General features: G+C 32.7%; 1 protein-coding gene across 3 annotated transcripts in view; it reads left to right on the top strand.

The window, feature by feature from the left end:
• The window catches only part of LOC145296835 (microprocessor complex subunit DGCR8-like), a 128,357-nt gene that overhangs the window by 52,336 nt on the left and 62,406 nt on the right, over window positions 1-13,615 (top strand). For all 3 annotated transcript variants that reach the window (XM_080142971.1, XM_080142963.1, XM_080142959.1), the window contains exon 3: window positions 11,200-12,041. In XM_080142971.1, coding sequence (XP_079999097.1) covers window positions 11,408-12,041 — 634 coding nt within the window. In that variant the 5' untranslated portion in view covers window positions 11,200-11,407. The remainder of the gene's footprint in view (window positions 1-11,199; window positions 12,042-13,615) is intronic.

Here is a 13,615-nt window from a genome sequence, read left to right as displayed (position 1 = left end):
CAAGATCTAAAACTTGTCAACGATAAGTGTTAAATGGAATACATTCTGACCCAGCAAACAGCAATTTTTTCCCTTTTTGTCAGAAACATCGCTTCTGGAATGTGAGGACTAAAGAACAAAATAAGGAAAGTGAAAGTTACATAGCTGCTGAAAGTAAACCTAAGATCCACTATATACTCTCTTTAAATTATAACCTGGAGTTGATTTAGTAAGAAAGCCTTGAAACTTGAATTGCAAGATATTAAAAAATAAATTTAAAAAAAAAACATGTAAAAATGAACGATTGTGAAAAAACGTTTTCTTTTCTTTCTTTTTTTCAAAGTAAATAATAAAAAAATATATTTTGATTATAATACTTTAAAGATAAAACCATTCTGAAAAAAAAAAGCATTTCAAAGTAAAGACTTTAATATTTTTATTTTATGTAGAGTTTCAATATTAAATCTGAATCTCACAAGTACCAATCAGAAAAGACCCCTGCTTGATGTACACTGTCAAGACTTCTGCCAAACAAAACAGAAGTCAAAAAACAGTTTTATTTAAAATAGACAAATATTTGTTATGAAACTAAAAAGTGAAAATGTTAAATTCTAAATTAAAAAAAAACATGTTTGTCTCAAGACAAATACCGTGTCAATGGTACTTTACCCAAATATAACCCCCAAATTGCATTTCATCTATGCTTATCTGCCTTATTTGCTGTTCAATTTTTCTCCGACCACTTCAAGGATTTGATCCATCAACTTTAAGCCTCTTTAATTACCTCTATCTACAGCTTCTCTTTTGCTATTTTAATAATAGAATCCTAGTCTTTCAGAACAACCCCTTTTCTGATTTGATTTGTCAAATCTAATCATCTCAATGCCTCATCCAACCACAACTTCCAACATTGCAACAATGCCTGAGTCCTGTAACCTTATTTTGAGTAATCTTATAGATTCCTCAATTTTTATAGCTGAACCAGAAACTGCTTTTGCACTGTCTAGATTTTCTGTCTTGTGAAAATTTAGTAGTCAACTATTTCTCATAATAGCATTTCCAAACATCCCTTTTGTCCTGTTCGTTTGTTGCAAACACTCCGTTGTCATTTTGAATGCATTTCTCTCCAATAATATCCATTTTTTAAATTTATTTTTGCCATCTTCTTAGGTATCCTGAATACTTCGTTTTTCTAGTCATTCCTTTGTAATATATCTAGAAATATAGATGGTTCGGCCTCCATCTTTACTTTGTCTATTGCTCTTCTTGCTGGCTCTCCTCTTTGCCACCAGATGCATATCATTATTTGCTAAACCTTTTTGTGAATTCATTCCCGTCGTTTCTCCTTTTCTTTGAAACTCTTGACTCAACTTTTTCATTCCACAACAATCAGTTTTGTCCACCCACAAGTCTAGTCTGTTGTGCTTCCGCCAGCAGTGTATCCTTAGACTTGTTTCCATTGTTCTTCCACATTTGTTGAAATGGGTTTGGTAATCAAATCTTCCATCACATGATCCCTGAAAGTCCTGTTTTTGGTGTTCTTTATATTCAATTTCCAAACCTTTTTCCTCTTTAATAATTTTAGCCCTAATATGAAAAGATAAGAATTGAATAAAAGGTTCAATAGGCTAAATTTGTTGATTTTGTTTAGTCAAACTTGTTTGAATCTTTTAATGGTAAATGTCGGTTGTCCCTTTTTTTATGTTAACGCCTTTAATCACCTTTTTAATCGTAAGAATGATCAACACATAGCATGGGTTTCAACTTTTGCTCCTTATTGAGTATTTCCACGTCCAAAATGCATGTTCCACTTTCAAATTTTGAAATACTTGTTTATCAGGTGTACGTTTGTCGGTTCCAATTCGGCTAGTAAGCGGAAATGAAATGACACCAGAGCTCTTAATTTGCTGCACTTGTGTTCCCTCTACATAAATACCTCCAACAAAATCCTGCCCTTTAATTGTAGAGGTTTTCGGGTTCCAAAAAGCCATTTTTTTCTCAAACTGCTTGCCTTTGAATTCTCTCCCTACTGTTTCCTTGACTGTATGAACATACAGAAACAGACATCTCGTTGCATGCCTTCCCATTAAGATATCTTAATTCTCAGTAACTGCTTATGTCTTTGGTAGCGTGCCTTGTTTGGGGGAATATAAGTTGACGTCTGTCAAACATGTTTCCAACATAAAAAAACACATGCAAATTTTCAAATTCATTTGGTCTCAAAATAACAATTTTTCCATTTAAAAACAAAATTAAAAATATTTGTACAACAAATTGATACTTGGAACTTTTCTAACTTAAAAAAATTAAAAACACAAAATCGTACATTTTTCATCCTATCTTTAGAAAAATGGCAAATTAATTTATCTGTAACATTGCTTGGGGAGTTCTTTGGTCCCCATCAGATGACTCCATTATCTTCTCATTTGCAAAAAAAAGCAGTTTCTCATTAATGTGATAAGTAGTTGCTCAATGGATAGTGACATCTAGTGGTAAAGATGATTGTGATGTTGCAGCAGAAGTTTTGTATTTTTCTTTTCTTTTTTATCTTGTAATTGCACAGCAACTGAAAAGGCTAACATGCTTGCCCGTCAGTTTGCCTGAAGCTCTATTTTCGGCCCAGCACACCACTCCTTCCCTGATTTTCCTTTGTGAACAGAAACCACACTAGATGGTCTGAAAATCCTCCTTTTTCAAGTACATGATATCATTAAAAAACCTAGACACCTTAAAAATATGTGGACCTGATCTCATCCCGGCTGTACTATTAAAAAAATGCTCAATTGAGATTTCTCCAGTTCTCTCCAAACTTTTCAACAAATACCTTAATGAATTTTGCTTTCCTGACTACTAGAAAAACCATTTCTGTAGTACCAGTTTACAAGAATTCTGGCAAAAGAACTGGCCCATTAAATTAACCCACTCCCCAGCCTCCTCCCTCTTTTTGCCAAAATATTTGAGTGCTTAATAAATCAAGTTCTAGTCCACCACCTTACAGTTGCTAAACTTCTGTCCAACGATATGGATTTAGGCAAGCCCATTCTACTGCAGATAACTAATTGTAATCTCTGAACGTATATACCATGCACTTAATAAGGTAGGTCAGTAGCCCTATCTATATATCTAAGGCTTTTGACAAGGTATGGCATGAAATCAGATCAATATGGTATTATTGAACATAATTAAATAAATAAAAGAAGAATCCAGGTTGCCCTCCATGATCGTATGTCAAAACAATATGATATAAGGATGGATGTATCTCAAGTATTCCTGATATTCATAAATGACTTCCCTGATAAAATTGTCTCTGAGATGGGTATATTTGCTGACGACACCACACTCTATAACAGACACAAGGGGAAAATGAATGAACACAAATCCAAGACACTAGTGGAAATCCTAGAGAAAGATCTCCAGTCTGTAGTAGAATGGGGACAGAAATGGATGATAGCATTGAATGCTGCCAATACTAAGCGTGTTTCCTTTAATAATTAAAAGAAACCTTCTCAACCACCAATAGCTATGGCTAATGATACATTATATGAAAATAATTTGTTCAAACTCTTTGGCTTAACGTTCACAGGAAACAAGAGTTGGAACAGATGTATTGAGGGCATTTCCATGACTGCTGTGAGGAAGGTGGCCTCTATCTACCATGCTAGAAAGTTACTTACACCTGAAAGTATCTTGTACCTTTACAAGGTCACCATTCGCCCATGCAGGGACACAGTATGGATCCCCAGTTTCTTCCCTAAGACTGCTAGACTTTGGAATTCACTTCTGGGTTCCTGCTTCCTCAACTATATTGACATGCAGAAGTTCAAGTGTAATGTAAATCGACATTTGATGCTAAACTCCCTACATATTATCTCTTCAATTTATGTCCCAGATAGTAGCCCCCTACATTAAAGTGACACTGTGCCTTGTTTGGGGTGAAAATGCAATAAAAAAATAAACTGTTATAATGAAGAAATTTTAATGAACAACAACTCCATTATTTGCTCTGGGATTTGACTTCTTTTCGATAGTAAGTAGATCTAGGTAAACTGCATCTTCACCTTTTTTTTTTAATCTTTGTGGAGAAATCTTTAAAACAGATACCTATTCATCTTGGCTACAAACAACTAATCTCAATCTTGTTTTTTGTCACATATTTCCTATAACATAACTCCCAATACATGTCAACCTAGCCTATAATGGAAAATTACTTTTTTTTTTTTTTTTCTTTTAACCTATATGGAAATTTTTGTTTTAACATTATTTTTACACTCCTCCATCTAATATAGCTGCATCTCAACAATTTATCACCTTTTTGAGGAAATTGAATTTACTTACTAATTATTTAATATTTGAATTTGCAATCACAGAGTAAAAAAATTCTACTTTCTGTTTTCTGTTGTGTTTCGTTGATAAATTTGTTTTTTGGTGATTGTACAAGTTTTTTGTTGCATTTGAAGAAAAAGGTTTTTCTGATGGAAAAGATTTATTCTGAGACATTTTTGATTATTCAGGCCACTGTTTTCATATTGTTGTCTTGCCTCACAACATTTCAGCTGATATAACGTCTGATCGTCAGGTGTTTTGCAGATTTCAGAAATTTCAAACAAAACTTTTTTAATTAATCCATGGGGGTAGATTGTTCTTGTTCTATTAGCTATAACTGAGTAGAAGTCTTAAATAATTCTTAGTTATATTCTTAGTATTGCCTGTACTGAAAATTGAACCTTCTCCAGATAACTGTCACTTAGAACTGATTATTATTTAGTACTTTTGGAGGTTGAAGGTTAAATACTTATGTTAATAACATTAAAAATGAGAACAGTAGCCCAAATAATACAAATTGATCCTAATCTAAAAAATTTCTAAATAGCATTTCCAAGCATTCTAGTGTTTTAATTAAATTAATTTTATGAAATCAAAACTGATATATTATTCATAAGAAGTAAATATAAATTGTTTATTTTTAGACCAATGCATATGGATGTAGATGGCGCCCTACATAGTGTTGAAATCATCTTCTGCTATTTGGTCAACATGTTGAAAGCTGGTGGTGATTGCAAGCATGCTGTTACTGCTCACTGTTGTGTTGCATAAAAAAAAAGTTCAGGAAGCTGCTGCCAATCTCTATATCTAGATTTGGGATAAAGTTTTTTCATCCTGTGTTCACGCTGCCATCTTGCATGGCAGTGAAATATGATCCCCAAACACTTCTGTTTTATAACTGTTATAGCTGGCATTATTATCATACTTGATACTGAAGCCACCGCTTTCTATTTGGTTGGTATGCTGATTGTGGTCGCAAACATCCTATCGCTGCTCGGTGTTCATTATACTTAGGAAACTGCTGTCAATCCTTACATCTAGTCATATTTCCTTCAATATTTGAGGCAAAATCTTTTCAACTTGTGTTCATTCTGCCATCTTGCATGGAAGTGAGACATGATCCCCCACCCCTCCTCCTTCCCCGCCTCAAACATTTTTTATCTAAAACAGTTTTGACTGACGTAATGATCATCTTGAAGCCAATTTCTGCCATGTTGGCAAAATGGTGGTTGCTGTTGTATTTATGAAACTTCTGTCAAACCTTATGTCCAGATATGTTTTCTTCAAGATTTGGGACAGTCTGTTCAGCTTGTTTTCATTTTGCAATATTGCATGGTATTAAAACATAGGTCTGAAACACGTGGGATCTGCAGTAGCTTCAGAGTAATGATCCTACCATAATCGGGTGGATGTGTGGCTGCAAATTCCAAGAAAATATCCTAGTTGTTGCGCTACATCAGAAACTTGGTATTGGTGAAATTACGGATGCATTCTGTGTCCGCTAGTGGTTCGGCCATGTACAGTGTGTAACATCTTGCATTAACTCTAATGTGTTTTGATATTAAGAATGTGTGGTAGACCAAGAAAGCAAGTTCTCTATTCTAATAGTACTTTCTTTCAAACTGCTTGCCTTTAAAATTGCTCCATTTTTCTCCAACTGTACAGGCATTTATATGTAATGTGAACAAACCTCTTGTCACTCAATTTTCCACAGAATGCCCCCCCCCCAAAAAAATTAAGCCCCAAATCATAGTAGCCCCATATGTCTCTGTGACAATGTCTATTGTATTTGAGTGAATAAAAGTAAAAAAATTTTAAAATGCAATTAGTTGCTCAATGGATAGTAATATCTAGTTATAAAGGTGGTTGTAGTGGTGATGTAGCAGCCAGAAGTTTGTCTTTTTTCCTTGTAACTGTAATAATGAAACAAATCAAAAAGAACAGCAAAAAACTCCATTATTCGATTATTATAAGAACATGTCTTTTTTTTCTTTTTAAAAACAAAAATAAAACCAAGCATTGAATAAATAAATGTTTGTTTGAATATAGAGGTTCTACTATTTATATCTTTCCACTTTGACTTTTCCTTTATTATAACCTGTTTTCCATCTTTTTTCCCCCCACTGACACTTTCAAATATGTATAATTTAAAAAAATATGCACATCTGTCCTTCAATATCTGCATCAACATTTCTAGATGCTGTCAAATTTTTTCTTCCTTTTTTTTACCTATTAGGATTTGGAAAAGTATAAAACTCATCCGTTTCCCACCCTTTTTGTACCCTCTTTTATTTTTTTTACTTTTAACTTTTTATAGTTCATTTATATGTAATTGCTAACAGAAATTGCTGTTTCCAATTAGTACAGGATCACATGCAGATTTTTTTTCTCTTTGATATTTGATTTATCCAAATTTTACACCTTGTCCTGCTTCATAGAATCTCACTGTAAAAACCGTTTTATCCTTTTGTTCCTTCAATAAAAATAACTGGGTTTGTCTGGAATTCCCCATATATTAAGAAAACAAAGAAAAATCTGTATGATGAATGTATCTGTGATGAAACTAAAATATCATATTCCAGAAGTCATGTAAATTGATCAAGTAGTTTCATTTTTATAAAGAAAATGTTTTTTAATCAATTAATGGGAATGTGTAGACATTACAACAAATATTTAACAAGTATGAATTGAGTTATCTCCCTTTATATTAGGATTTTTCCAAATTGGGAACACAAGTCATTTTTCGATTATTCATAAAATTTAATTTTCTTATTTTAAAATAAAAACTACTTGATCAATTTATTTTGTAAGTTTTGCAATACATTTTCGCTTCGTCACTGATACATACATCATACAGATTTGTCTTTTATTTTGATTTTTTAGTATGGAGGAATTTGGAACAAAAACCAAATCATTATATGGAAAGGTTTTAAATTTCATAATTTGTATCCACAGCATACAATTTACACACTTTCTTTTAAATTTGGTTTCTCATCAAAGCATACAATATACAAAGCTAACTAAAAAAAATACAAGCATACAAAATGCTTAGTTTCCAGATCATTTGATTTCGCCTTAATAATAGTAATTGACATGCCCTCTAATCCACTAATTATACACTTACAATGTTTCTAAACTACCATGGATTGCTAAAAATATTTTCTAAACCACCATGGATTGCTGAAATATTTTTTTTTTCTTTGTCTGTTGGTCACTTACAGTTTCCCAAACTATTCAACAGGATTACACCATGTTGCTGAGGTCAGATAGAGAAAATGCTTGAGTAGTGTATAATTAAACATTACTCAGGTTTATGTTGGACTGTTCTGAAAATCTATGTAACTGTTACCAGAAAAAATGCTTGACAGACACAGCATTATGGTTTGTGAAGGTTATTCAGCAATGGACAGCCAGTCAGATCATGTCTGATGGCTTTAAAAATCCAATCAAAGAGAGAGAGAGAGAGCCTCTTTTTGAATACTGCACATTTGTGGTACAAGTTTTCTAAACTCTGGTAATTCTAAGCCAACACATATTTGATCATTTGTTCTTGTATACAACATAAAACATATGTGAAAAATAATTTTTGTTTTTTGGGAACACAAAGGAACCATGACATTTGACTTGCATCTTTTATTAAGAGTAAATTTAAGTTTAAAGGATTCAACATTACTTGCGGAAGTCAAATTTTTTCCACTAACCCTAAACCCGAGTAGGTATCCCAAACTAAAATTTTATTTTCATTATATCTAAAAACAATTAATTTGGGCATAAAGATCATTGCAAAATATGAGCAATGATATCAAATTTATTTGGATAGTTCAAGTATCTACTGAATTATTACGTTTCAGAGTTCCTTAAAAATGAAGGAAAAAAAAATTATCATTCTGTTATTGTTTTTGATGCCAAATTTAAAAAAACAAATCTTAAATTGCAGGCTTCAAACAAGTAAAAAAGATCTTTATAAATGTAATGTCATCTTATGAAAATAAATTAATTATGGAAACTATGATTTTTAGATCAGACTATAAACATTAGTCTACTATAAATGGAATGGGATGAAAAATGGTTTACATGTCTTTACTGTGATGGCACTAAATCCTTCAAAAATAATTTTGAAAGTTTTAAACTGTTCAAAAGAGTAATGTATAGCTTGAATTAAAGTACAGGATTCAACAAAAGTTACCATTTTCGGTTCAAGTAATTTGATATTATACTAAATTGATTTAATCAACGTTTGTTTCCATAACAATTATATATTTTAATCTTACAAAATGCACATTAAAATAGTCTGTAGATTCACAATTGATTTGTTTATAAAAAAAATATTTTAATTCATATAATTAACCATAATTTACAATTAATTGATAAAGTGACCCATCTCTTTCAAAGGTTTTGTCACTAGACTTTCAATCTCTCACTGTTTTATTGCATTACTCTTAATTTATAGTCCTTTATTTCACTCATGTGTCTTTCCCGGTTTTGTTTATTAAGTAAAATGTAATAAAGAATAAGATTGTATTGGTCCATCTTATCACAAGTAGTAATAAAATTTAATTTGTAACTGAGAAAGAGGGTGTATGGCAGAAAGTGACTAATTGGATTTTTTCTTTTTGCTTTTATATCTAACTGACTTTGCAAATTCGCTTTTTCCTGATTCAAACAATTTAATCAGAGTTCAGTGGGTGACCCGACAGGTTACATATCTTTCTAATTACCGTATATATTCTGAAACTGTCTTCGATACTTTTAATTTTTATCTATAATTATAATTTTATCTTTATAATTAATTTTTACCGCCCACTTATTTCTGACTCACCCTGCATAAATGCTAAAAAGTAAAGAAAATTTTTCTCTCGAGGTAAAGTTGTTTTTTTATGGTAAAAATAGATGAGACTTTTAATTTAATTGTAGATAATTTTTTATATCATTTTTATTTAAAATTCACATTCTTGTCAAGAATTTCCCTATATTTAAAAACAAAAATGAAGAAATGTTTGTATGTACCCATGACAAAATAAATATCATATTCTAAAAATCAAGCAATTAATGGGAGTTCGTAGGCATTACAACATACATTTAGTGAAATATTATCTTTTTGTTTTTTTTTTGTTGAGGTTTTTCAAAAGACTGAGACAGTCATAAAATTTGGGGTTTTTAATCAGATAGATTAATTTGCATGGTTTTGGGGATATATTTTCGTTTCGTCATGTGTACGGTCCATCGTAGAGATATTTCTTCATTTTTATTTTTTTAATATAGGGAGAATTTTGAGTAAGGACCAAAATTGATTTAAGACTTATCTGTAATGTCATATCTTGACATGTACTCTTAACCTCTAACTTGACTTCTTGTGCATTTTATATTCATTTATTGTTTTGAAATAACCATGCTTTGTAAAAAATACCAACTTTAAAAGAAAGGTTGATTCAAGACATGAATTTATACCTTTCCAACTCATCTTGGACATTGCCATCTTCACAATGTTTTTCAACCATTATGCTCTCTGACTTTCATATATCTTTCATCATCATCATGAAATTTCAAATTGAACTCCTTATTTAATCCACTGTTTTCATTCTTGATTAAATTCTACTAAGCGGTTGAAAGTCTGATCTCTATTGAAGGTTAAAAGGATGTGAATTCTTTGTTTTTTATAAGAATTTCTCTTTTGTTTCATGGATCTTTTTGTTAAATCACTAGAACCTCTCATAGATATGAATTCTCAGCTTTTTCACTACAATCCACTTTTTCTTTTAAATAAGGAAAAGTTGATGTTCCCTCTTAAGACCATTATTTCCAAAAATGTTAATTTTGTTGCGAAGAGTAAGACTTTGATCAATTCATGAATTGTGTACGGAAGTTTGATGACTTTTGTTTCATCAAAGAATGACATCTTGCTTCTTTCCCTCACACGTGTCTTTCTCTTAATTTTCAATGTTTCAACTAATTGAAACTGATTAGAGTTTAGAAAAAAAATTTTTTTTTTTTTGTGCTGCTCTCTCCACATATATATTTGCATACACGCATGCACACATTCTAGTCTCCATGTTGAGAAATTCATCTTTATTATTTCTTTCTGACATCTGCTGAATGAACTTCAGAAAACTGTAACTGATATTACATAGTCAAGCTATTCTTTGTTTCCAGCAGATTATCTGGAACAATGGCTTATGTAAAAATGCTGAAGTTTATTGTGTTGATTACACAAAGCAGACGTGTTGATCATTTCTTTCTTTTTGTTGCAGCTATCTTTTTAATAGCATCAGTTGTAAAAGTTAATGACAGTAAACTCATTTGTGGTTTAGCAATCAATTTTTTTTTCTCATCAGAAATTTTATGCATCCTCTACCCTCCCTCTATCCAACAACACCTTGTACCTCATTCCATTTTTTTTTTTTTTTTTTTTTTTTTTTTTCAAGATAATTTTGAAATGTATTTCACCAATCATTAAATTGTATAAAGAAAACTGAGTTGGTTGTAAATGGGGGTTGGGGGGTAAATTTGCTAAAATTCATTCCAGCATGAAGACATATCTAAAGAGGATAGGTCTCAGTGCAAAAAGATGTTATTTTATATAGCATACGAGATTGTGTGCCAAAGTTTAACCCTAATGATCTCTTCAAAGCTTATAAACAAACTTAATATACCTGAAGATGCTGGGAGAGCATAATAATAAACATGAAGATGGCAACAAACCTGATGAGGGTAAACCATCCAAAACATTCAAGTAAAAAGGAAATATTGTTTAATATTTTGGTTTCTATCAAGCAGGTCTTTGCAATTTTAATTATTTTTGTTTTAATATATATATATATGTATATGTTTTGTTTAGTAACCTTTTGGTAAGTTGCAAATTGTTTGGAAAGGCTAATGTAAGGGCATCTCTCTTTCCAGATGAGGCTTAATTTCTTTGACTAGTTAGAGAAAGAGAGAGAGGTGGCTGAGAGAAGGTAAATCTAGCTTTTTAGAAGTCCTGCCGATATAGCAAAAGCTGGAGACCCATATCTCGCACACACACATGGGTCTTAGGCATTGCTTACCACCCGTATATAAAAAATTTAAAAAATAGATATTCATCAAGGGTGTCGTGCTCATAGTCAAGATGAACTCCTCCGGGGCACCGTCTCGTCAAAGAGACAACACTGACGACGAAGACGATGACGATGATCATATTGATGGTGAACAGGGTCATCCAATCCTGATAACAGCAGCAGTACCTCCAGCAGCACCCCCACCACCACCATCAACGCAAACGTCCAATCACAATAATACTCAAAGGTTGTACTTTGACACTGATGATGGTGGGAAAAGTGATAGCGAATATAACTGTCCCCCTGAGAAACGTCCACGGATTTCAGCTCCGGTCTCAACCAGTGTGGTTGCCCGAGCTGCTTGTACCGATGCCTATTTAGACTGTGATAGAGATTCCCGACTGAACACTGATGGTGCAGCCATGCAGACTGCACTTGAATTTGAAATCATCGATGACATTGAGCTGGATTATGATGATGAAGATGATCACTACATGGATCTTGGATTGACTCGCTGCCTCTCCAATGGTCATGGATCCCTTGACCTTTCTAGTGAGGAAGACGACGATGAGGAGTATCTTGACGACAATGAACTGTATGCGCTGTTGGAAGAAGGTGTTGGCTCCCGCAAATCTGGTTCAGACGGAGAGAGCAGGGAAGATGGATCTCAGGGACCAATCGAAGTGCAGAAAATTGTTTTAAAAGGTATGTTTTTATGCTTTCATCTTTTTATTTAAATATGTATTACATTTTTATGTTTGTGTTTTCCATATTTTGAAGAATCAAAAATACCTGTTTATAACAAGTATAAGAATACTTAGCCATTATTTTTAATTTAAAACTTTTAACATGAACTAATGAGTTTCAGCATGTCTACTAAACTAAATAATCTTTTAAAGAAAAAATAGAAAAGCAGTTGTAGACAGGTTTCAATGGCTTGTACAGATCTAGCTTTTGCCATCTATGGTATCCCCTCTCATGAAGTTACCAAATTTTCAAATAGTTGTAGTCCAGGTTTTGCATGGGAGATCAATGCCAAGGCAAGCCAAGCCAAGCCATCAAATTCCATGATACAAGCTCTGTTTATTACCCCCACCCCACCCCACCATTGCGGTTGACATGACCAAACCAGCAGAGATGCTTCTTACATAGTGCTAGATTCATAGATTAGATTTGGAATTTTCTGCAAAGAATGGAGTTGCTGATATGCTTTGTTACCTTTGTATAGCATGTCAGTAATTTGCCATATGAAGGTGACAGAGCATATCAATAATATTAATTTATTAAATTAAGAGCAGTTTATGGTACCTTTTAAAACACAGAAATGTTGGTGTGATAGCTAGTGTTGGGAGTGGATGGAATAAATTCTGGGAATATTCTGCGATTACTAACTAGCAAAGCATTATCACTGTTGACTAAGAAAAGAGAGCTTATCAATCATGCATACACAGTGTGATTATGCATAGAAGTGAAACCTGGCCAGTAAAGGTTGATTGCGTATGTTGTTTGGAAAGAAATGATAAAATGGATGTGTAATGCGAGTCTTAAAGACTGGTTTCGATCTGATGACCTAAGAGGAAAATTAAATCTGGTCAGAATAGCGAGATATGAAAAACAAGACTTTGTTGATTTGGCCACATTGAAAGAATGGGTGAAAGCATTTGGATAATATAGAACTGTTAAGATAGCAAGGTCATTTGGCAGTGGAAAAGGCCAAAGAATAATCAGAGGAAGTGATAAGGATGGATTTGAGAGAAAGAATGATAGACAAACGTTCTGGTCAGAGATGGGTTGGTTTCGAAATCAATTTTTAAAAGCTGCCAACATGTGCAAGCATGTAAAACAGACATGTGTCTGGCTAAAACCCAGAAATTACTAAAGATACACTTAAAACATGTATATTCTGATTCAGTATGAAATCGAGAATGAATATGACCATAAATTGTTTATCAGAAGGTAAACAATTTGCTGTAATATTTAATTTGAGGTCATTAGAAATCAAATTAGTGACAGGGGAAGGAGACATAGTAAAAGTAAATTTTTGCCTGAACACATTTTTACGAAATAACTCTGGTATTATAGGGGTAGAATTAACCCAAAATTGTTGGTCTATCCATTTGTTCTTTGGATTTTTTAATAAATTTTGCACAAACATTAGTCATGGTGAAAGTAAATTTTTACCAGAATGGATTTTTCGGGATAACTCTGGTTGCACCCCTATGGAGTATTATAAAGGTAAAATTGTCCTCAAATTGTTTACTCCTGGAGGGGAACCCTGC

The sequence above is a fragment of the Euprymna scolopes genome, chromosome 2 (genome assembly GCF_053919585.1).
Source record: "Euprymna scolopes isolate OS-2025 chromosome 2, ASM5391958v1, whole genome shotgun sequence".
Taxonomy (NCBI): domain Eukaryota; kingdom Metazoa; phylum Mollusca; class Cephalopoda; order Sepiida; family Sepiolidae; genus Euprymna; species Euprymna scolopes.
This window is presented reverse-complemented; position numbering and strand designations above follow the sequence as displayed.